Source organism: Triticum aestivum, chromosome 5B, assembly GCF_018294505.1.
Source record: "Triticum aestivum cultivar Chinese Spring chromosome 5B, IWGSC CS RefSeq v2.1, whole genome shotgun sequence".
NCBI lineage: Eukaryota > Viridiplantae > Streptophyta > Magnoliopsida > Poales > Poaceae > Triticum > Triticum aestivum.
The window spans coordinates 411,268,012-411,292,348 of NC_057807.1; the positions used below are offsets into that span (position 1 = coordinate 411,268,012).

The 24,337-nt window shown below is 47.8% G+C and overlaps 1 protein-coding gene across 1 annotated transcript; it reads left to right on the top strand.

Moving 5' to 3' along the window:
• Positions 1-14,873: 14,873 nt before the first annotated feature.
• Positions 14,874-18,523, top strand: LOC123116254 (cytochrome P450 76M5-like). The gene is made up of 2 exons (XM_044537235.1): positions 14,874-15,764; positions 17,844-18,523. The coding sequence occupies exons 1-2, from the start codon at positions 14,874-14,876 to the stop codon at positions 18,456-18,458; spliced, it is 1,506 nt and encodes a 501-aa protein (XP_044393170.1). The 3' UTR covers positions 18,459-18,523.
• Positions 18,524-24,337: the final 5,814 nt, after the last annotated feature.

Genomic DNA, 24,337 nt, shown 5'->3' on the forward strand with positions numbered 1-24,337 from the left:
ATCTTCGTCCGGAGATGATGGAGAGCGAAACACCTCCATCTGCCACACCGTCAGGTGGGGCGGACGACCCTGAGGTATCATCGCGGAGGGTCTCCCCGAGTCCGGCGGGGCCGGTGAGTTCGGCACCAACTGGTGTATGGCCGGAGGAGCTGAGGGATCTGCTCGGGCGGGCGTCTATCTCAGAAGATCACCGTACGTTAATGAGTACGATGATTGAAAGGATTTCATCCACTGAGAGCGGGTTGCATGAGGCCGTCAGAAGTTTACTGACGGGGTTTGAGGTACGCGAAAAATGATATACCTTTTGACAGTTTTGCGCATAGAATGCGCCCTATATAGATAGTAGCCCCTGAGACTCGGTACGTTGTCAAAGGTGACAGCGTGCCGAGGATCATAATCTCAGTTGTAAGATATCGCCTTTCCTATATAGGTGGCGGAGCGTTCGGTGGCCAGCCGGACTGATGGATTTGCCGAACTGAAGCGGCAACCTGACGTTGCAGATGCGGACATTGCGCTAGTCAATAAGCGACTTGACGAGTCACAAGGTATGTGGCTTCTCCGCAGACGCCTTGTAAGGGAGCTTGACGCTCGTGCCTTACAACATCCATGCTTAATGCAGATGGCGCCGCTGCTATGGAGGACCTTCGGGCGGAGCTTGCCCGAGGCAAGGAGCAAGCCAGAAAAAGTAATGCGGCTGCCTTGAAGGCGGCCGAAGAGCTAAAAGCCGAACAGGCTGCTCACTGCCGAAGCAGGGAGGAAATGGCCGAAGTGGCCGTGAAGCTGAAGGATGCTACCGACCGCTATGAGTTTCTTGAAAGAGAACACTGAGCGGAGCAAGAGGACCTGAAGAAGGCCACCGCTGAAGCCAAGGATGCCCGCTCCGTGATGAGGGCTATAAAGGATGAGCTACGTCAGGCCGGGGATATTGCGGCTGGAAAGCCTTTTCTGCTGCGAAGGAAATTCACGGATCCGGAGTATGCTCAGTTGGGCCAGTTGTGGGGTGCGGAGGATGCTTATCTGAATTTGGCGGCGAGTGCCGCAGACGCGGTCGCACACTTCCGGGGCCAAAAGGATCACGGAATGGAAGAGCTTTTTTGGTCGCAATTCCATAGTCCGGAGCGTCCACTTCCATTAACCGATCAGTTAGCCGAATGGGCTGAGCTGAATAGGTTGTCCGGACTTGCCATGAAGGATGTTGTGGCTCATTTGTGACCGGAAAGGCCCGAGCCGAAGAGTTATTTTGGCTTGGTGCAACAGTTCCTTGATGTGGTGCCGCATATCAAGGCGATGAAGCGGTCAGCATGCATAGAGGGTGCACGGATGGCTCTTGCCCGTGTCAAAACATACTGGGCGGAGATGGAGGCCACCAATGTTGCATCCCAGGACTCGGACAGAAGCCGATTACCAGCCGAGCACTATTTTGAGGAAGTCCTGCCGGGCGCTCGTTTAATAGAGTCGCAGTGCTCGAAAAACGTTATGTTCCAATGACATGTATGATTTGTGAAACCATGTTTCGAATATAATATAAGGCCTTTTTATACTTGGGAGTTCAAGTGTTGGAGTACCTCATGTGCGGCCGTTAACGTATATGTGTATATAACCTGAAAGATGGCAGTCCTCGGCTTCAGCCCCCACGCACATAGTGCGGGGGTGTTTGCAAAAAAAGCGCATTTTCACACTTAATCCAATGTCTTGGTCCTGTGAAGGAGGTGATAGCGTAGCAAACTAGGCAACCAGACTATAATGCTTTATCACTTTCACTTAGCCATAGGAGTTCGATGGTGGGGCTACTATATAGCCCCTAGGGGCACTGCGCTCTCCGAATTTCGGGGCGCGTATGTGCCTGACCGGGAAACGGTCCTTCGTTAAAGCGGAGGAATTCTAAACATTCCGGTGGTCGATCGAGTGGTTGGCCAGTCTCTCGCTATATCATGACAGTCAGTTTTCGGCTTTCTCTACTGAGGTGCTCACCTGGGCGAACCGGGGCACAATCGCAGTAGTTCTCCTGGTGCCGCGTTAGCCGATAGAGCGGAACGTAAGGCAGCAAAACACAGGAGCCGGGCAAACCCAACATTTGACCAAAGACATGATTCGGAGCTGATGCATATAAGGCCTAACTCGAGACGCCGAACACTCCCTAAGGTATTCGGTCTTTATGAAAACGGGCAGAACAATGCCCTAAGCCCCTAGTGTCCAGGTACGTGCAAAAATTTCTGACGCGGCCGATGCCAAAACGCCAGATTCCTCCTCGGTATAGCAAAAACCCGGGGGATGTATATAAACAAGAGACAGTAAAAAAGGTTTACGCAGGGTCTTAATCTAAAAAGAATCCTTGCATCGGGACCCTGCTGCACGTCTGCGCCTGTGTCTCCATTGTGCCGTATCCTGGACAGGTGTCACGCGGTGTTTATCTGTAAAAGAGAAGAACTTAGTTGAAAAAGAGTCCGTGCGAAAGATGTATTTTGAAATAAACGGAGTGTAATTCAAAGAGTGAATAAAATTGAGCTTTATTGTCTCTTTTTGTGCATGCGTGGAGCCCCTTGTAAAGGGGTACGCGGCTAGTAAGTCCCTTGTTTATTTATACCGGACTCGCTTAACCGTGTCCGGGGTTTGAATGACCTGTTAAGGGGCTTTTGATCGGTAAAGCCAGATTAGTGTGTGGCTGTCACGGCACTCTCACTTTCTTCCGTATTCAAGGAACACTCGAAGTTTCCCCTTAATGAGATGATGCCGCGTGGACCGGGCATTTTGAGTGTAAGAGATGCGTAATGCGGTATTGCGTTGAAGCGGGCTAAAGCTTCACGTCCCAATAGTGCTTGATAGCTACTTTTAAATGGGGTGATGTGGAAGATTAACTTTTCGCGACGGAAGTTGTCGGATGAGCCGAACACAACTTCTAGTGGCAGAGAGCCCGTACAATGGGCATATTGGCCTGGCATCACTCCTTTAAAGGAAGTGTTGCTATGGCGTATTTTGGTTGGGTCTATCCCCATTCTGCGGATTGTATCCTGATATAGCAGGTTTAAATCACTACCGCCGTCCATTAGGACCTGTGTAAATTGTAGTCCGCTGATTACATGATTTAATATCAAAGCAGTCCATCCTGCGTTCCGGATACTCCCGGAGTAATCCTGATGGTCGAAAGTGATTGGTTTTGACATCCAGTGTCGGGACTCCGCTGGGGTGGACCATGCGGTGCGTACTTTAATGGGCGTCGTCCTATTTTTTCCTATTGTCACTTGAAGTGAATTTACTGTTTTGACCTCTTGTGAGAAATCCTTTTGTTTTCCGGTGCTCTGCTCGTGAGGTTCGTCATCGTCCTCACTTGGTGTGTCTAGTCTCTTGTGTTCGGCGTTAAGTCGGCCGGACTGCTTGAAGACCCAACAATCTCTGTGGGTATGGTTTGCAGGCCTCCCGGGGGTATTGTGAATTTGGCATATCTTGTCGAAGATTTTGTTTAGGTTGGCAGCTCGTCGCTGTTCTCCTTGAGAGGCAGTTTTTTGTTGTTCTGCCGAGAGCTTTTGAATCCGGCGTTGACTACCGTGCTCTTTGGACCATTTCCTTTAGTCTGGGGCGGGTCCTTGTTGCGCCGTGGTTTCCCATTTCCATCCCTGACCTCGGATGTACTTGGGTCACTGGTGCTGCATCTTGCCAGCTAGCTATCCTCTCCCGCGCAAAAGCGGGTCATGAGGCTTGTTAGTGCAGCCATTGTTCTTGGCTTTTCCTGGCCGAGGTGTCTGGCGAGCCATTCGTCTCGGACGTTATGCTTGAAAGCTGCTAAGGCTTCGGCGTCCGGACAGTCGACTATCTGGTTCTTTTTGGTGAGGAACCTGTTCCAGAATTTGTGGGCTGACTCTCCGGGCTGTTGAGTTATGTGACTTAAATCATCTGCATCCGGAGGGCGGACATAAGTCCCCTGAAAATTTGCCCGAAATGCGTCCTCGAGCTCTTCCCAACTTCCAATGGTATTTTCTGGGACGCTTTTGAGCCAGTGCCGGGCTGGCCCTTTGAGTTTGAGGGGTAAGTATTTTATGGCGTGGAGGTCATCTCCTCTAGCCATATGTATGTGCAGGATGTAATCCTCAATCCAGACTCCGGGGTCTGTTGTTCCGTCGTATGCCTCTATATTTACGGGCATGAATCCCGTTGGAAATTCATGATCCAGCACCTCATCGGTGAAACATAGGGGGGGTGCGGCGCCCCTGTATTTGGGTGTGCCGTGATTTTCAAATACTCGACGTGTTGTGTTACCTTCTGGAGCTTGCTTTCTTGGCCCATAGATGGATCTGACCAGGCCATCCTTTTTGCGAGGATCCTTATGTGGATCACGTGCAGGCTTGTGTGCGGCGCCGCTTGCCACTCTTTGTTTGTCATGTGGTCGTTTATCCGACCGGGCGGCCTCTTTGTTTTTTGATTTTTGGGGCTCTACGGCCTCCTCGTCAAATTCGGGCAGTAGTTTGCGCTTCGGGTAGCTCTTTGCTTGGCGACTATCGCCGTATTTGTCTGCGGTCTTGAGTACTTTGCTCCATCTCATTCTGAGTACGTCTTCCGCTGTTTTGAGCTTCCGCTTCTGCTTCTTCGGGCTTCGTGCAGTGGTGACGAGCCTTTTGTGGAGGTTCTTCTGCTCCAACGATGTGTCCGGCGTGAGATCATCCGGACTGTTGTTTTCGTCGGAGATGGGTTGCCTATCCAATTCATCCTGTTCGGATGGTTGCTTGGGGGCATGTTCGTCATCCACTGGTTCGCCCTGCTCTATGGCTGGGTCTTCATGGGTGCTGCCGTTGTCAAGGCGGGACTTTGGGCGGCGCTTGCATCGCCGTTTCGGCTGTTTTTCGGGGGAATTTTCCTTCCCAGCGTCCCGTTGTTCCTCGTCATCGCTTCCTTTGGGTGTATCCACCATATATATATCGTGAGTTGAGGTGGCTTTCCCGTGCCCTGTGGGCGCTGGTTCTTGGTCGTCTCTGGCATCGTCGTCCATACCGTCGATATCTTCAGAGTCGAAATCTAGCATGTCGGTTAAGTCATCGACAGTGGCTACGAAGTGGGTGGTGGGTGGGCTTTGAGTTTCTTCGCCGTCCGCATCCCAACTGACATGGCCATAATCCGGCCAAGGCTCTCCTGATAAAGAGAGGCATTTTAGCGAATTCAGGATGTCGCCGAAAGGCGAGTGCTAAAAGATGTCCGCGACGGTGAACTCCATGATCGGCGCCCAATCGGATTTGATTGGCCGGAGTGCGGAAGGTTCAAGGTCCGGAGAAGAGTCCGGCGCCTTGGAGTCACGAGCTTCACAAGGGACAGGGTCAATATTCGGCTCCATCGCCGTAGAGGTAGCAGCCCCCGAGGCGGTGTCCAGCCACCCATCCTCGATCGGCGCAGTCAGCTCCGAGTTTAGGGTCGGAGCGGATTCTTGTGCGGCCTCCAGGGCACTGTCCGGCGGCAGAGCTAGGTCATGCCCATCGTGACAGTGCGGCGCGCTCGGCTGTGGCTCGAATCCGTCGAAGATCAAGTCTCCGCGGATGTCGGCTGTGAAGTTCAAACTTCCAAATCTGACCTGATGGCCAGGGGCGTAGCTTTCGATCTGCTCCAGATGGCCGAGCGAATTGGCCCGCAGTGCAAAGCCGCCGAATACAAAGATCTGTCCGGGGAGAAAAGTCTCACCCTGGACCGCGTTGTTGTTGATGATCGAAGGAGCCATCGGGCCTATGAGCGACGACACAGAGGAACTCTCAATGAAAGCACCAATGTCGGTATCAAAACTGGCGGATCTCGGGTAGGGGGTCCCGAACTGTGTGTCTAGGCGGATAGTAACAGGAGACAAGGGACATGATGTTTTACCCAGGTTCGGGCCCTCTCGATGGAGGTAAAACCCTACGTCCTGCTTGATTAATATTGATGATATGGGTATTACAAGAGTAGATCTACCACGAGATCAAGGAGGCTAAACCCTAGAAGCTAGCCTATGGTATGATTGTTGTTCGTCCTATGGACTAAAACCCTCCGGTTTATATAGACACCGGAGAGGGCTAGGGTTACACAGAGTCGGTTACAATGGTAGGAGATCTACATATCCGTATCGCCAAGCTTGCCTTCCACGCCAAGGAAAGTCCCATCCAGACACGGGACGAAGTCTTCAATCTTGTATCTTCATAGTCTTGGAGTCCGGCCAATGATGATAGTTCGGCTATCCGGACACCCCCTAGTCCAGGACTCCCTCATTTATCATGAAATGAGGAAATAAATAATAACTTTATTATTGCATCTAGGGCATATTTCCTTCAGTCTCTCACTAAGTTTGGATCGGTGTAAAAGTTTGTATCAACATAAGCGTTTACGACGAACTCTTTATCACCCCCATCACCGAGAAAAATTTCCTTAGTCCTCACTAAGGATAATTTCGACTGCTGTCTAGTGATCTACTCTTAGATCACTATTGTACCCCCTTTCCAAACTCATGGCAAGGTACACAATAGGTCTGGTACACAGTACAACATACTTCATAGAACCTATGACTGTGGCATAGGGAATGACTTTCATTCTCTTTCTATCTTCTGCCATGGTCGGGCTTTGAGTCTTACTCAACTTTACACCTTGTAATACAGACAAGAACTCCTTCTTTGACTGTTCCAATTTGAACTCTTTCAAAAATTTGTCAAGGTATTTACTCATTGAAAAAATCTTATCAAGCGTCTTGATCTATCTCTATAGATCTTGATGCCCAATATGTAAGCAGCTTCACCGAGGTCTTTCATTGAAAAACTCTTATTCAAGTATCCCTTTATGTTATCCAAAAATTATGTATTATTTCCAACCAACAATACGTCATCCACATATAATATAAGAAATGCTACAGAGCTCCCACTCACTTTCTTGTAAATACAGGCTTCTCCAAAAGTATGTATAAAACCACATGCTTTGATCACACTATCAAAGCGTTTATTCCAACTCCGAGAGGCTTACACCAGTCCATAAATGGATCGCTGGAGCTTGCACACTTTGTTAACACCCTTTGGATCGACAAAACCTTCTGGTTACATCATATACAACTCTTCTTCAAGAAATCCATCCAGGAATACAGTTTTGACATCCATCTGCCAAATTTCATAATCATAAAATGCGGCAATTGCTAACATGATTCGGACAAACTTAAGCATCGCTATGGGTGAGAAAGTCTCATCATAGTCAACTCCTTGAACTTGTCAAAAACTTTTTTGTGACAAGTCGAGTTTTGTAGATAGTAACACTACCATCAGCGTCCGTATTCCTCTTGAAGATCCATTTATATTCCATGGCTTGCCGATCATCGGGCAAGTCCACCAAAGTCCACACTTTCTTCTCATACATGGATCCCATCTCAGATTTCATAGCCTCAAGCCATTTCACGGAATCTGGTCTCATCATCGCTTCCTCATAGTTCATAGGTTCATCATGGTCTAGTAACATGAATTCCAGAATGGATTACCGTGACATTTTGGTGCGGACCATACTCTGGAAGACCTACAATGTTCTGTAGTAACTTGATCTGAAGTTTCATGATCATCATCATTAGCTTCCTCACTAATTGGTGTAGGAATCACTGGAACTGATTTCTGTGATGAACTACTTTCCAATTTGGGAGAAGGTACAATTACCTCATCAAGTTCTACTTTCCTCCCACTCACTTCTTTCGAGAGAAACTCCTTGTCTAGAAAGGATCCATTTTTAGCAATGATATTGCCTTCGGATCTGTGATAGAAGATGTACCCAATAGTTTCCTTTGGGTATCCTATGAAGATGCATTTCTCTGATTCGGGTTCGAGCTTATTAGGTTGAAGCTTTTTCACATAAGCATCACAACCCCAAACTTTAAGAAATGACAACTTTGGTTTCTTGCCAAACCACAGTTCATAAGGGGTCATCTCAACGGATTTTGATGGTGCCCTATTTAAACTGAATGCAGTTGTCTCTAATGCACAATCCCAAAACGATAGTGGTAACCTGGTAAGAGACATCATAGATCGCACCATATCCAATAAAAGTGCGGTTTCGACATTCGAACACACCATTACGCAGTGGTGTTCTATGTGGCGTGAGCTGTGAAACTGTTCCATATTGTTTTAAATGAAGGCCAAACTCGTAACTCAAATATTCTCCTCTACGATCAGATCATAGAAACTTTATTTTCTTGTTACGATGATTCTCCACTTCACTCTGAAATTCTTTGAACTTTTCAAATGTTTCAGACTTGTGTTTCATTAAGTAGATATACCCATATCTGCTCAAATCATATGTGAATGTCAGAAAATAACGATGCCTGCCATGAGCATCAACACTCATTGGATCGCATACATCAGTATGTATTATTTCCAATATGTCACTAGTTCGTTCCATTGTTCCGGAGAACGGAGTTTTAGTCATCTTGCCCATAAGGCACGGTTCGCAAGCATCAAATGATTCATAATCAAGTGATTCCAAAAGTCCATCTTTATGGAGTTTCTTCATGCGCTTTACACCGATATGACCCAAACGGTAGTGCCACAAATATGTTGCACTATCATTATCAACTTTGCATCTTTTGGCATCAATATTATGAATATGTGTATCACTACGATCAAGATTCAATAAACCATAAACATTGGGTGTATGACCATAGAAGGTTTTATTCATGTAAATAGAATAACAATTTATTCTCTATCTTAGATGAATAATCGTGTCGCAATAAACATGATCTAATCATATTTATGCTCAACGCAAACACCAAATAAAATTTATTTAGGTTCAACACTAATCTCGAAAGTATAGGGAGTGTGCGGTGATGATCATATCAATCTTGGAACCACTTTCAACACACATCGTCACTTCACCCTCAACTAGTCTTGTTTATTCTGTAACTCCTGTTTCAAGTTAATAATCTTAGCAACCGAACAAGTATCAAATACCCAGGGGCTACTATAAACACTAGTAAGGTACACATCAATAACTTGTATATCAAATATAGCCTTTTTCACTTTGCCATCCTTCTTATCCACCAAATATCCAGGGCATTTCCGCTTCCAGTGACCATTTCCTTTGCAGTAGAAGCACTCAGTTTCAGGCCTTGGTCCAGCTTTGGGCTTCTTCACGGGAGTGACAACTTGCTTGCCATTATACTTGAAGTTCCCTTTCTTTTCCTTTGCCCTTTTCTTGAAACTAGTGATCTTGTCAATCATCAACACTTGATGCTCTTTCTTGATTTCTACCTTCGTTGATTTCAGCATCACGAAGAGCTCGGGAATCGTTTTCGTCATCCCTTGCATACTATAGTTCATCACAAAGTTCCAGTAACTTGGTTATGGTGAATAGAGAACTCTGTCAATCACTATCTCATCTGGAAGATTAACTCCCCTGATTCAAGCGATTGTAGTACCCAGACAATCTGAGCACATGCTCACTGCTTGAGCTATTCTCCTCCATCTTTTAGCTATAGAACTTGTTGGAGATTTCATATCACTCAACTCGGGTATTTGTCTAAAATATTAACTTCAACTCCTGGAACATCTCATATGGTCTCTGACGTTTTAAAACGTCTTTGAAGTCCCGATTCTAAAACGTAAAGCATGGTATACTAAACTATCAAGTAGTCATCATATTGAGCTAGCCAAACGTTCATAATGTCTGCATCTGCTCCTACAATAGGTCTGTCACCTAGCGGTGCATTAAGGACATAATTCTTCTGTGCAGCAATGAGGATAAACCTTAGATTATGGACCCAGTCCGCATTATTTCTACTATAATCTTTCAACATAGTTTTCTCTAGGAACATATAAAAAACATAGGGAAGCTATAACGCGAGCTATTGATCTACAACATAATTTGCAAAATACTATCGGGACTAAGTTCATGATAAATTAAAGTTCAATTAATCATATTACTTAAGAACTCCTACTTAGATAGACATCCCTCTAGTCATGTAAATGATCACGTGATCCAAATCAACTAAACCATGTCCGATCATCACGTGAGATGGAGTAGTTTTCAATGGTGAACATCACTATGTTGATCATATCTACTATATGATTGACGCTTGACCTTTCGGTCTCTAGTGTTCCGAGGCCATATCTGCATATGTTAGGCTCTTCAAGTTTAACCCAAGTATTATGCGTGTGCAAAACTGGCTTGCACCCGTTGTATGCGAACACAAAGCCTATCACACCCGATCATCACGTGGTGTCTCAGCACGAAGAACTATAGCAATGATGCATACTCAGGGAGAACACTTATACCTTGAAATTTAGTAAGGGATCATCTTATAATGCTACCGCCGAACTAAGCAACATAAGATGCATAAAAGATAAACATCACATGCAATCAAAATATGTGACATGATATGGCCATCATCATCTTGTGCTCATGATCTCCATCACCAAAGCTTCGTCATGATCTCCATCGTCACCGGCGCAACACCTTGATCTCTATCGTAGCATCATTGTCTTCTCGCCAACTATTGTTACTATGACTATTGCTACCGTTTAGTGATAAAGTAAAACAATTACATGGCGATTGCATTGCATACAATAAAGCAACAACCATATGGCTCCTGCCAGTTGCCGATAACTTTGTTACAAAACATGATCATCTCATACTATAATTATATCACATCATGCCTTGACCATATCACATCATAGCAAGCCCTGCAAAAACAAGTTAGACATTCTCTACTTTGCTGTTGCAAGTTTTACGTGGCTGCTACGGGCTTAGCAAGAACCGTTCTTACATACGCATCAAAACCACAACGATTTTTCGTCAAGTGTGCTGTTTTAACCTTCAAGAAGGACCGGGCGTAGCCACACTCGATTCAACTAAAGTTGGAGAAACAGACACTCACTAGCCACCTGTGTGCGAAGCACGTCGGTAGAACCAGTCTCGCGTAAACGTACACGTAATATCGGTCTGAGCCGCTTCATCCAACAATACCGCCGAATCAAAGTATGACATGCTGGTAAGCAGTATGAATATTATCGCCCACAACTCTTTGTGTTCTACGCATGCATATAACATCTGCGCATAGACCTGGCTCTGATGCCACTGTTGGGAACACAGTAATTTCAAAAAGTTTCCTACGATCATGCAAGATCTATCTAGGTGATGCATAGCAACGAGAGGGGAGAGTGTTGTCTACATACCCTCGCAGACCGAAAACGGAAGCGTTATGATAATGCGGTTGATGTAGTCGTACGTCTTCACGATCCGACCGATCCTAGCACCGAAGGTATGGCACCTCCGCGATCTACACACGTTCAGCTTGGTGACGTCCCACAAACTCTAGATCCAGCTAAGGTCGAGGGAGAGTTTCGTCAGCACGACGGCATGGTGACGGTGATGATGAAGTTACCAGCGCAGGGCTTCGCCTAAGCACTACGATGATATGACCGAGGTGGAAATCTGTGGAGGGGGGGCACCACACACGACTAAAAGATCAACTTGATCAACTTGTGTCTATGGGGTGCCCCCTCCCCCGTATATAAAGGAGGAGAGGGAAGGCCGGCCAGCCCTCCTTGGTGCGCCCCCAAAGGGGGAATCCTACTAGGACTCCAAGTCCTAGTAGGTTTCCACCAAGAAGGAGAGAGGGGGAAGGAAGGAGAGGGAGAGAGGGAGAAGGAAAGGGGGGTGCCGCCCCCCTTCCCTTATCCTATTTGGACTCAAGGGGGGCGCACGGCCAGCCCTCCTGCGGCCCTCCTCTCTCTCCACTAAGGTCCATAGGCCCACTAGTTCCCTCGGGGGTTTCCGGTACCCTCCGGCACTCAAGTTTTATCTGAAACTTCTCCGGAACAATTCCGGAGTCCGAATATAGTCGTCCAATATATCAATCTTTATATCTCAATCATTTCGAGACTCCTCGTCATGTCCGTGATCACATTCGGGACTCCAAACAACCTTCGGTACATCAAATCGCATAAACTCATAATACCAATCGTCATCGCACGTTAAGCGTGCGGACCCTACGGGTTCAAGAACTACGTAGACATGACCGAGACACGTCTCCAGTCAATAACCAATAGCAGAACCTGGATGCTCATATTGGTTCCTACATATTCTACGAAGATCTTTATCGTTCAAACTGCATAACAACATACGTTGTTCCCTTTGTCATCGGTATGTTACTTGCCCGAGATTCGTTCGTCGGTATCATCATACCTAGTTCAATCTTGTTACCGGCAAGTATCTTTACTCGTTCTGTAATATTTCATCCCGCAACTAACTCATTAGTTACAATGCTTGCAAGGCTTATAGTGATGAGCATTACCGAGAGGGCCCAGAGATACCTCTCTGAAACACGGAGTGACAAATCCTAATCTTGATCTATGCCAACCCAACAAACACCTTCAGAGACACTTGTAGAGCACATTTATAATCATCCTTTTACGTTGTGACGTTTGGTAGCACACAAAGTGTATTCGTGAGTTGCATAATCTCATAATCTGAGGAACATGTATAAGTCATGAAGAAAGCAGTAGCAATGAAACCTTAACGATCATGATGCTAAGCTAACGGATGGGTCTTGTCCATCACATCATTCTCCTAATGATGTGATTCCGTTCATCAAATGACAACACATGTCTATGGTTAGGAAACATAACCATCTTTGATTAACGAGCTAGTCAAGTAGAGGCATACTAGGAACACTATGTTTTGTCTATGTATTCGCACATGTACTAAGTTTCCAGTTAATACAATTCCAGCATGAATAATAAACATTTATCATGAAATAAGGAAATAAATAATAACTTTATTATTGCCTCTAGGGCATATTTACTTCATAAGGATGCTTGCACTTGGTACTGCTGTCGACGCTGCTGGTGAGATGGTCCGGATGAGGGAGAGCACATGCCTAAAGACTACTATGAGGTTTGCCCACACCGTGGTGCAGGTGCTTGGAGTAAAGTATCTAAGAGAACCAAATATGTAGGATGCAGAAAAGTTGATGAATATTGGAGAGGCAAGAGGCTTTTCATGTATGCTCGGTTCAATTGATTGCATGCATTGGCAATGGCAGAACCGCTCAAAGGTTTGCGCGGAATGTACTAAGGTCACACCAAAGAGGTCACCATCATACTGAAAGCAGTGACATCACATGACTTATGGATTTTGCATGTTTTCGCTGGAATGGCCGTGGTTCTCACAATGACATCAATGTGCTTTAGCGATCTCCCGTGTTCAGGAGACTTTGCAATGAGGAATCATCACCATGCAACTACACTGTCAATGACCATGACTACAACACGGGGTACTATCTTGCTGATGGTAACTATCCTCAGTGGGCGGCTTTTGCGAAGGCCATATCTGATCACCAAGGAAAGAAACAAAGCCAGTTTGCAACAGTGCGGGAAACAACTAGAAAGGATGTGAAGAGGACATTTGGAGTGCTTCAAGCTCGTTGGGGAATTTTTCGTGGAGCTGCAATGATGTGGGGATCAAAGACTTTGTGGCAGCTGATGACATGTTGTGTCATTTTGCACAATTTGATTGTCGAGGATGAGGGTGATGGGGTAGCCAAAACCAATGATTTTGAAGCGCCTGGGGAGTAAGTCCCCATCCCGGAAGATCAAGAAGCAGATCAGGTTGCGAAATTTCTACAGATGAATCATAATCTTTGAGATCATCGGGTGCACATGCAATTACTCAATGATCTTGTGGAGCATATGTAGACTCAGAATGAAAACCAAAAGGCTAATGTTTGAATTGGGCACCTAAAATACATTTTATGTTCGAACTATGTATTTTCTTTGCTAATGAATATTTATTTACGTATGACATTCACATGTTTTTTTTTTTGGTTTGGTGGGGTGAGGGACTGACATTCACATGCATGATGGGCGTGGATGGATTTGTGTGAGTTGAAGATTCGGATTTAAGGTGTGTGACTGTTTTGCATGAGAAATGAGGGGTCATCCGGCGTTGCTCTCGACGCGTCTGCCCACGCCCGCGTGCGTGTACATTGCCGGATTTTCTAAATCCGGCTTCTTAGCAATGGAAAAACTCAACTAGGGCAAGTGGATTATCTAGTTATGTCACACTCCTATCCGCTAATCTTTTGGTTTTACTGTCACTCTCCTAACCCTTCCTTCGCGTCCAAGTCCCACACAGGGCCCGAGTATACTTACCCTCGCCGGAAGAAGAGTCAGAGAGAGAGAGAGGTTTGTTTAACTGCAACTCGCGTGTCGCCCTTGGCAAGGCGACACGTCTGCCGGCCGTCGGCTCCGCTCAATCACCGAGGCCGCTCTCTGGTCGGCTCCGCGAGACTGGCAGCGATATGATTTTTCAAAAAGAAAAACACCGCGCCGCGCCGCTCGCGCAAAACTTGGAGCTAGTCCACCTTCTGGGCGGTGGGCGAGCTCGTATTGTATTCGCCACCGTGTTCGTGCACACCAGACGGGAGCCAGTCCAGCATTACACCATCCGTCCAATCACGCCCGGGAATCCTCCGGTGGGCGGTTGGGTGGGCGGCCGGGGAACATGCTCCTACCATAAAAAGTCAGAGCCGTGTCCGTAATCAAACACTAGTGGCTTTGCACAGGTAACATGGATGGATGCCATTTGCAGCTAACATTGCGGGAGTAATAGCATGAGATTTGCTGGATCTGGAGAATCGGAGGATGTCTGTGGCTTTATCACGTACGCCTCTGGTTGATTGCTAATGGAGTTCGGCAAACTTAAATGTGTGTTGATGTTTTATATTACTAAAGGAACAATGACGTCCAAGATTAGTGATTCTGCTTCTTGTAATTTGTATATGTACTGGTTAGTCTATGCATACATCTCAGAAAATTATGCTTCGGCCGCTATATAAGACCGTGCATACTGCTCAGCTGATTCCACCGACTGCCATAGCATCCTAACTTCCTAAGTGTCGAATTAAAATGGAGACTTCTACTGTACTATGGCTCCTCTACGCCTCGGCCGCCTCTTGCATCCTCTACAAAGTCTTCGTCTGTGGCAGACACAACCCAAAGACGAGCTCCAGCAATGCCCGACGGCCGCCGGGCCCGGCGCCAATCCCTTTCATCGGCAACATCTTCCACCTGCAAGGCGAACCGCACCACGCCCTGGCAAGGCTCGCCGGGGTGTACGGCCCCGTCATGTCCTTGAAGCTCGGCACGACCACTGCCATCGTCGCCTCGTCCGCGTCTGGCGCCCGCGACATCCTGCAGAAGTACGACCACCTCCTGGCCGCGCGGTCCATCACCGACGCCGGGCGCGCGCTGGGAAACCACGAGCGCTCCATAGTGTGGCTGCCGTGCACCAGCCCGCTGTGGAAGCGCCTCCGCGCCGTGTGCACCAACCACCTCTTCTCGGCGCGCGGCCTCGACGCGACGCGGGCTGTGCGGGAGGTGAAGGTGAGGGAGCTCGTCGGCAGCCTACGCGCCCATCACGCCGGCGAGACGGTGGACGTCGGCCGTGTCGTGTTCTCCGGCGTGCTAAACCTTGTGTCCAACGTGCTATTCTCCGAGGATGTGGCCGATATGAGCTCGGACCGCGCGCAGGAACTGGAGGTGCTCATCAGGGGCATGGTGGAGGAGTTCACCAAGCCCAACTTGTCGGACCTCTTCCCGGTGCTCTCCGCGCTAGACTTGCAGGGCCGCCGCCGGCGCACCACACAGTACCTGAGGCGGTTCAATGACTTCTTCGACCCGATCATCGGCCGCCGTATGAAATACGAAGGTGAAAGGAAAGATGATTTCTTAGACGTCCTACTCCAGCTTCACTCGGTGGATCAGCTCAGCCTCGAGGCTCTCAATTGCTTTCTTTCGGTACGTACGTAAGTCATTTTCATACTAGGAGTACTTAGCTAGCCACTATATGCTCGTAACCTAATACTAAATGGTGTTGTGTCCGTACAAAAAGTACTCCACAATCCAAAGGATAATATCTTCTCGGGCAAATTTGCACCGTGCGAAAATTATCATCTGAATCAGTTGCAAAAAGGTCAAAGAAAAGCAAAAAAATCAGTTGCAAAAGGTGAAACTAGAGACGATGGCTCAAAAAAAAAACTTCAATATAACGGTGTACTATATCGAGGATCTTTTTATTGAAGTTTCTTTTAGTTTCTTCGATGTAATCTGATGCACTCTGTAGATATAGTGCAATTATCAAACATCTCTATTTTTTATAGTTCACATATGGTTTAGATGGAAATGATAACATTGTCATAGAAAAATATGTCATGTACTCCCTCCGTTCCTAAATATTTGTCTTTCTAGAGATTTCAACAAGAATGACTACACACAGAGCAAAATGAGTGAATCTACACTCTAAAATTTGTCTATATACATCCACATGTGATAATCCATTTGAAATCTCTAAAAAGACAAATATTTAGGAACGGAGGAGTAGCTTTTAGTTTACTAGTATTGTAGTACTCGTATGAGTAGGGCATTTTGGAGGACGAGATCCACGGAGCTCTTTTTTTGAAACAAAAAAAATTAAAAATCACCTTTTGAAGTTTCAAAAAAATCCAAAAAATATGGTGAGAACTACACAAAATGACAAGTTCACGCATTTTTAATGATGAACAGTGCATGTACTATTTAAAACTTTTGGCCTCTTTGGTTCATAGGATAGAAATATTGTAGGAATAGGAACTTCATAGGAAGTGAGATGACATGCATCTCAATTCCTGTAAAAAAAGATGTCATTTGATGCATAGGATAGGGATTTTTCCATTGAGTTTAGGCTAATTTTTTCTATAAAGTGTGAAGGATTGAAATTTATCCTACATAGGAATAGGAACCCATTCCTACAAACCAAAGAGCTCAATACAAAATTTTCCTTTGAAAATTCTATCCTATGAAATCCCTATGAGATTCCAATAAAACAAAGAATCAAAGGAGGCCCAAAATCACGATATTACCATTTTTAATGTACTCTCACTATAATGTATATCACCTTCACACATATAGTATACATCCGTAAGGACGTGTGATTGTTTTCAGAACATTCCGAAACTTATGTTTTCAATAAAGAGCTCCATGGAGCTCCTCCTCCATCTAGGATTTTCGTACATATACAAAATATAATGGTGCCAACTCAAAGAAAAATGTGAAATTGTATATCAAAGATATGAGTCATCAGGCATGTAACTGGATAAACTGCCGGTGCCCTTACACGTTACTCCCCTCACGGGGCACCTCTTATCTTTAGAGATTTAATTGGGGCAGTGATCGATCAAGGTTTTGTTTCTTTGGTTTCTTATGTCAAGTGCACGTGCGTAGGCTGCCAGATATCAAATATGTAGACTTGTGCTAGTGGTCTAGTGGATAGAGCGGCCGCTATCGTGCCCAAGTCGATCATTTGACCTATCAACATTGACTAATCATTATTCATGCAGTTGGAGGATACGCACTCCATCTATATTAATTATGCAATTAGACATCTATCACATCTAGGGAATGATATTAACGGTTTGTATCGAGGTTGAAAGAGCACCAGGACTAAGCCTGGAGTTCGGCCTTCGCCTTGTGTCGTCTAAGTGACGCTTAAGCTCCCTAGGCGTGGCTTAGGCAGTCATATGGTTTTAACTATCAGCGACGTGTTCATGATATTATATGTGTATATATATTAATTTAGAGCACATAAATAAGTAAACTACAACAACTTTCATTGAAATATGATTCATTTGACATAGACTTCCAATTAGACCCTACGCAAGGCGGTTCGTCATTGCCTACGTGTAAGCATGCCTAAGTGAATCCTTAGGCACCGCCTCTTTCATCGGATGTTTGTACTAACACTTCAAAGTGACCTAAACTAACGAGAAAAATATTCTGTGTCTCCAGGACTTGTTCGTGTCAGGGACCTAAACTAACAAGAAAAATATTCTGTGCCTCCAGGACTTGTTCGTGTCAGGGGCGGAGACTAACTCGATCACAGTGGAGTGGACGATGGCCGAGCTACTCCGGCAACCGGCCGTGATGTCAAAGGTTCGCGCCGAGTTGTGGGAAGCTCTCGGCTCGAAGCAGCACCCTGACGAGTCCGACGTCGGCAGGATGCCATACCTGCGCGCTGTGGTGATGGAGACCATGCGGCTTCACCCGCCGAGCCCGCTCCTGATGCCGCACGAGGCCATGGCTGATGGCGCCGAGGTCGGCGGCTTTGCGGTGTCCAAGGGCACCAAGCTGATCGTCAACCTATGGGCCATAATGCGCGACCCGGCGCTGTGGAAACAGCCCGAGGAGTTCATCCCTGAGAGATTCCTAGGGGCGGACATGGATTTCCGGCGCAAGGACCAGGGGGAGTTCATGCCGTTCGGGGCAGGGAAGAGGGCGTGCCCTGGGACACCCATGGCCACGAGGGTGGTGACGCTGATCCTCGCGTCCGTACTTCACGCGTTTGAGTGGAGACTGCCCGACGGGATGCAGCCATGCGACGTCGATGTTAGGGGCCGGTTCGGCACATCGCTCAAAATGGTCACGCCACTCAAGGCCGTGCCGGTGCCGTTGTTCTAGTAGTTAGAGTTGCACCGATGTCCTGCTTAATTAGTCTTATTATGCACGCAAGGCGCACATGGTCACTGCGGCTATTTGATTTCAGGTTGATTTGAAAACCATCCTTAGGTGATACTGTGAGACAAGTGATCACAGTCATGTAAAAATACTAAACTGTGAGACAAGTGATCACAGTCATGTAAAAATACTAAGTGACGCCAATGAAGGATAAATCTTAATTCAGTGCAAGCTTCGGCTTGACACGTAGATCAGCAAAGGGCCGAGTGTGAACTAAGCCTAGCTTAGATGATTAGAGTTTTTATGGTGGAACAAGCCCATTAATATTTAAGTTCTAGACTTGACACTGGTGCTCACATTTTTCTAAGTTTATTTCAGTCTTTCTGACGATGTTTGTTTAGTGGAAGGGACGTTCCCTTTGATTATGTAGGCTTCTATGGTGACCATCCCAAAGTACGATGTCGGCTCAGTATTTTAGAGGTGCTCATAAGGATAGGGTGAGCGTACGTGCATTCACGAGGATGAGTGTATGTGCATTTATATGCGGGTCAGCGGCTGTACTGTGTTAAAAGAAATAGTAAGGTCCAACTGCATAGATTAAACAGTAAATATAACTTTTTCCGAAAAGAAAGATTGCCTCGGCCTTACACCAATCGATACACACAATCATTTATTAGGAAGTTCCAAGTATTAAGCTCCAGTAAAAGAAAATAAAAAATATAGGACGAAAATGTCTGCATACACACCCTATTATTAGACCGTCATCCAGACCTGTTCTATGTAGCTCGTACTACCGTCCCCCACAGTTGCATCCATTGGCCATAAGCTTCCTCACTATCACATGATGTAATATGAACACGATGCTCTGTAGATAACCTGTAAATAATTTTTTTTGAATCTTTGCTCTGTTAAACACACGATCATTCCGACAATTTTGAATAGCCCAAAGCACAAACTCCCACATGATTAGTATCGCAATATTATGCTACACCCCACCTAAGCAGTTACAAAACAAATTTGATATACTAGTAGGTGGCGGTACATTAAAAGACACATGTATTGTTCGCCACATAAGCCTGGCAAGTGGGCAATGAAATAAGTGTTGAATTGTTTCCTCATGGTCACATAAACAACACACTACCTTCACACCTACATTTTGCCAAATTACCCTTGGTAAGTGCATCTCTAACGCCAACCAGCAAACCTCCTCATGCTTTCGGATCGCGCTGCCCGGATAGCAGAAGCCATCCAACACAGGCATGTATCGGTTTGCGACGCGGTCCCGACTTGATTTCTCCTGCAAACCGGAGACAAATAGGGGGCAGGGGAGGGGCTTTGCGGGTGTCTAGACCAATCCCACACCCGTTTCTGGCACCCCTGGCCCACCAAAACCCTTTCTACCTCGCTTGCGCGCATTCCTGCCCGGCGCCAGCTGCCCGTATTCATGCCACTGTACATTGGGTCGCCCAACATTGAGACGGCTCAGGGTGGACGCGACCTCTCACTACCTCCGCCGAGCTCCCGCGGAGCTTCACCACCTGCGACGCGTCTCCGGTGTCCGCGCATGTTCAATGCCGGAGACGCGTGACAGGACGGGACATGATGGATATCTACCACGCCTGTTCAATGTCGTTGTTTGTCCGTATGCCGCCATTAAGAAGACTCTCTGGCCGAGAAACCCACTTCGGTGCCGCGCATTGACGCACCCTGATGCCTCGCCTCACCGGGATCAGTTATTTAAAGGCGGCCACACCCAGCTCTCCAAACCACACTACAAGCCCCTCCCTCCCCATCCTCCTCCCTTGCACTGCATCTGCAATGACCGCGGGCGGTGAAGCTCCGTGGGAGAGCCTTTCCATGGAGATGAAGCACACCGTGGCCGTCCTTGCCGCCGCGTGGCAAAGCCGTCATGCCAGGAAGATCGAGGCCGGCTTGCCGGCCAGCTCGCCCGAGGTCTCCGACGACAAGGACAACACCATGATGGACTCCGACAACACCACCCTGCTCCCGTGCCTCCTATGCACGCGCGGCTTCACCATGGAGCAGGTGCAGGCGCACTACAATGCCGCCATGGCAGAGGTGCAGCCCGCGTCGATGCCTTTATTGGTGTTCCAGTAGGCGCAGGAGGAACATCGGTACAACCTGTTCCTCCTGGAGCAGCACCGGCTGACGGAGAGCCAGATCTACGGCGAGCGGGCGATCGAGGAGGCCATGGCCTCGGCGAACCCCAACTTCATCGTGGAGCAGCGTGCCATCTACGTTGTCATCTGCGCTTAAGCCGTCGCTCGCTAGGAAGCATCTTCCGCGGAGGCGCAGTTCCAGGCAATTGCTGACGAGAACAACGCCAGCTGTGCCTCCTACACGCCGCCAACGAACCATCAGGTGCCCGATGGGACGACAACAGTGTTGGCGCCACCATTTCCATCATGAACCTAACGTCCACCAGCGACGGATAGGTCACAGACTCCTCCGAGAATGAGTAGGTCACAGGAGGCGGCAGGGCTTGTGTCCAAGTGGGACGGTCCATCTCCCATGTTCTAATCTTCCTCGCCAGAGACCGTACCTTCACTTCATCAGTCTTATCGTTGGTGCTCATAGAGACGACGGATGGAGGACGACATGGGCTTGGACGCCGACGGCCGCCGCTGTAGAATAGGTTTAGGGTTGGGTCACTTTTTTTGTTCTAAATGTTCGAAATGTAACGAAAATCCATCGTGATTTTATCAAATCCGTCATGTTTATGTGAAATTCGGCCTTGTTTGCGCGAATCTCGTCCGGTTTGTTGAAAAGAGTTTGAAATGTATGCGGCTATGGTCGGATGGCAGCCTCCCGCATCCATGTCCGTGGACTGGCCCCCCCGTCCACGGACGGATGCAGGAGGAAATTTGCTGGTTACCGTTGGAGATGCCCTAAGGATCACACCCTTATGTACAAACCATGTTAAATCTAAATCTTTAGAAGAGACTTTGGTTTTCGATATATGAAGTGACCGAATAACCGGTTCAGTATAAATCAAGTCCATGTACATGGTTAGTGAGAATTCATCCTAGCCAATGGGCTTAAAGAGTTACCAATAGTTTTGAAGATGGGTTAGTGAGAATTCATCCTAGCCAATGGGCTTAAATGTGTGATGGTGTCATGCCTCTTCCCAGGTTTAGATATGGAGGACAGAAGAGGACCAACAGCAGTAGGGCGGCCCATGCCCACTACTCAACGTCTACCGACAATCCGAAATGCATTACCACCTTGAAGGAGACGAAGAATCCTCTCCGGATTGGACTAACCAACCATGGTTAGCTACCAAACGTAGCATAGGACAACTCTTTGGAGAGAGGGAGGGGGCAAGAGTGGACGTTGATCAACATTAGCATTAGACTTACTTGCAATAGCCATAAATATAGCAAGCACTCCTTGGATAAGATAGTCATGGCCGCAAAATAAACTAGACTCGCCTCTTCACCAACCGAAAATAGACGTAGCTACAGCAAATTCAGGTCTATGGCTCTAAAGATCCTTAGCCACATGCATATCATCCTCCTTGCGCTATGCCTCAGTCAGAGCCATTTCTCCAGTAGCCAATTTATCCTCCTTGCGCTTCAATTCCAACTGTCTAGCCTCATCCGCCTTACACTCTTCCATTTCGTGCCTACCCTCAATACAAAGTCTTTCCTCTTGCCTTGTTCTCCCTTCGGCCATCCTATCCTCTTCACACCGCCATTCCTCGGACCTCTGTCATTGATTCTCCTCCCATCTTCCGTCACCATCTATTCTCCCATACCCATCAGATCTACCCCTCCCCCTCCCCGCAAGCTCACCATATGGCGGGAAGCGAGGAGGCAGCGATGGTCGGCAGCATCAACAATTGGATTCTCCATGTACCGGCTTGCAACATAAGCAAGCCATCATGATCAAAAACCATCATCTCTTTAGCAAACCACAATGTGGCAAACCTTGTTGACCATTTTGAAATCACATTCTCCCCAGCCTCCTATAATGGTTGAGAATACACATGATTCACAACCATCACAGGAGTAGAAATCCCACAAGCTTGCTGTCGTGGTTCTAAGCCTGACAGTAGAGTGGGGGTAGGTATGGAGAGGCAAGGTCCTAGCTATGGAGAGGTTGTAAGCACAAAGGATGTACGAGTTCAGGCAGTTCTCGGAAGAAGTAACAGCCCTACGTCTCGGAGCCCGGAGGCGGTCGAGTGGATTATGTGTATATGAGCTACAAGGTGCCGAACCCTTCTGCCTGTGGAGGGGGGTGGCTTATATAGAGTGCGCCAGGACCCCAGCCAGCCCACGTAGGAGAGGGTTTAAGGTGAGTTAAGTCTGGGGCGTTACTGGTAACGCCCCACATAAAGTGCCTTTACTATCATACAGTCTACTTGATTACAGGCCGTTGCAGTGCAGAGTGCCTCTTGACCTCCTGGTGGTCGAGTGAGTCTTCGTGGTCGAGTCCTTCAGGCCAGTCGAGTGAGTCCTCGTTGGTCGACTGGAAGGCGACCTCTTCTAAGGATGTCCTGGGGTAAGTTACTTGGATCAGGTCCATGACCCTACCCTAGGTACATAACCCCATCATTAGCCCCCGAATGGATTGAGGCTTCGAGTGAAGAAGGAGTTGATGTCGTTTCCGATTAACCTTTGCGCTCTGGTTGTGCGCTGTTCTGGACCAAAGAATCTCTTCGTCGACAGGAAGCAACTTGCCTTCAGTCGACTCGATCCATTCTGTTTTTGCGTCGAGTGATCTTTCAGGCTTCGACGATCTCCGAGCGACGGACCGCCGGAAACACCGCGCCTGACAGACTGATTTGCTGTTCGCGGATTCCGCGGGATGCGAAATTTGGGGACGCGCGCGAAGCGGGGCGGACCGCGGCGTTCGGATGGGACGGGGCATGGACGCCTCGATCTCCGCGCCGCCCTTTTCGCCACGTATCCCGTCTGCATAACTGCTCCAGATATGATTAGATCGACCGGGCCCACCTGTCATCCACTCGGAAGGGACCTTATAAATGTGCCCGGTGAGGATTCCTGTGCTGCGCCTCAGCATTCTCTCTCTCTCTCTCTCTGTTTCCTTCTTCCCCGCCCAGCGTGCTCGCTCTCGCCTCCGCACCACTTCCCTTCGCGCATCTCGCCGGCGACCATGGCCAAGGAGAAGACGGCGGCGCTGGAGCGTGCAAAGAAGGCGTCGGCGTCGGAGAAGGCGAAGGGGAGATCCACCAGCCGTGGAGGGTCCTCGTCCAGATCCCGCCTGCCGAAAGGCTGGGTCCAAGGAGACTGGATCCAGTCGACCATCACTGAGAATGACATTCTCGACATGGCCAATGAGGGCTTGATCCCCCACGGAGCTGCGAGGCTTCCGGGGAAGGAGTGGCAGCCTCAGCCAGAAGAGGGTGAGTGTGTGCTTTTGGCCACCCATGTTGATCGTGGGTTTTCCTTGCCGCCGAGTGTTTTCTTTCGTGGCTTCTTGAATTTCTTCGGAGCGCAGCTCCACCACTTTACCCCAAACTCCATTGCCTATCTTGCTGCATTCGTGTCCATGTGTGAGGGTTTCTTGGGCTGTCGACCGCACTGGGGTTTGTTCAAGCATATATTCACGTGTCGCTCTCAGACCGTGAAGAAGGCGAGTCCAGGCGACGAAAAGACCCGAGTCGTCCAAATGTGTGGGGGTTTGGGCATCCAGGTGAGGAACAAGAGCACCTTCCCGCCCATGACCTTTCCCGAGTCAGTCAGAGGCTGGCAGTCGACCTGGTTCTACTGCCGGGACCAGTCGACGCCGGGGCAGTCGAGTGGACTTCCGCAGTTTACCATGGACCGAGTGAACAAGCCCTCCTCTCTGAAGTTGATCCCGGAGGAGAAATCTGATGTGAAGATGTTGATGGAGCG

Bases quoted from the DNA above. Each gene is read 5' to 3' on its own strand.
- LOC123116254 (XM_044537235.1), top strand. From the start codon at position 14,874: ATGGAGACTTCTACTGTACTATGGCTCCTCTACGCCTCGGCCGCCTCT. The intron at 15,765-17,843 runs GTACGTACGTAA...CTGTGCCTCCAG, and splicing joins CTCTCAATTGCTTTCTTTCG to GACTTGTTCGTGTCAGGGGC.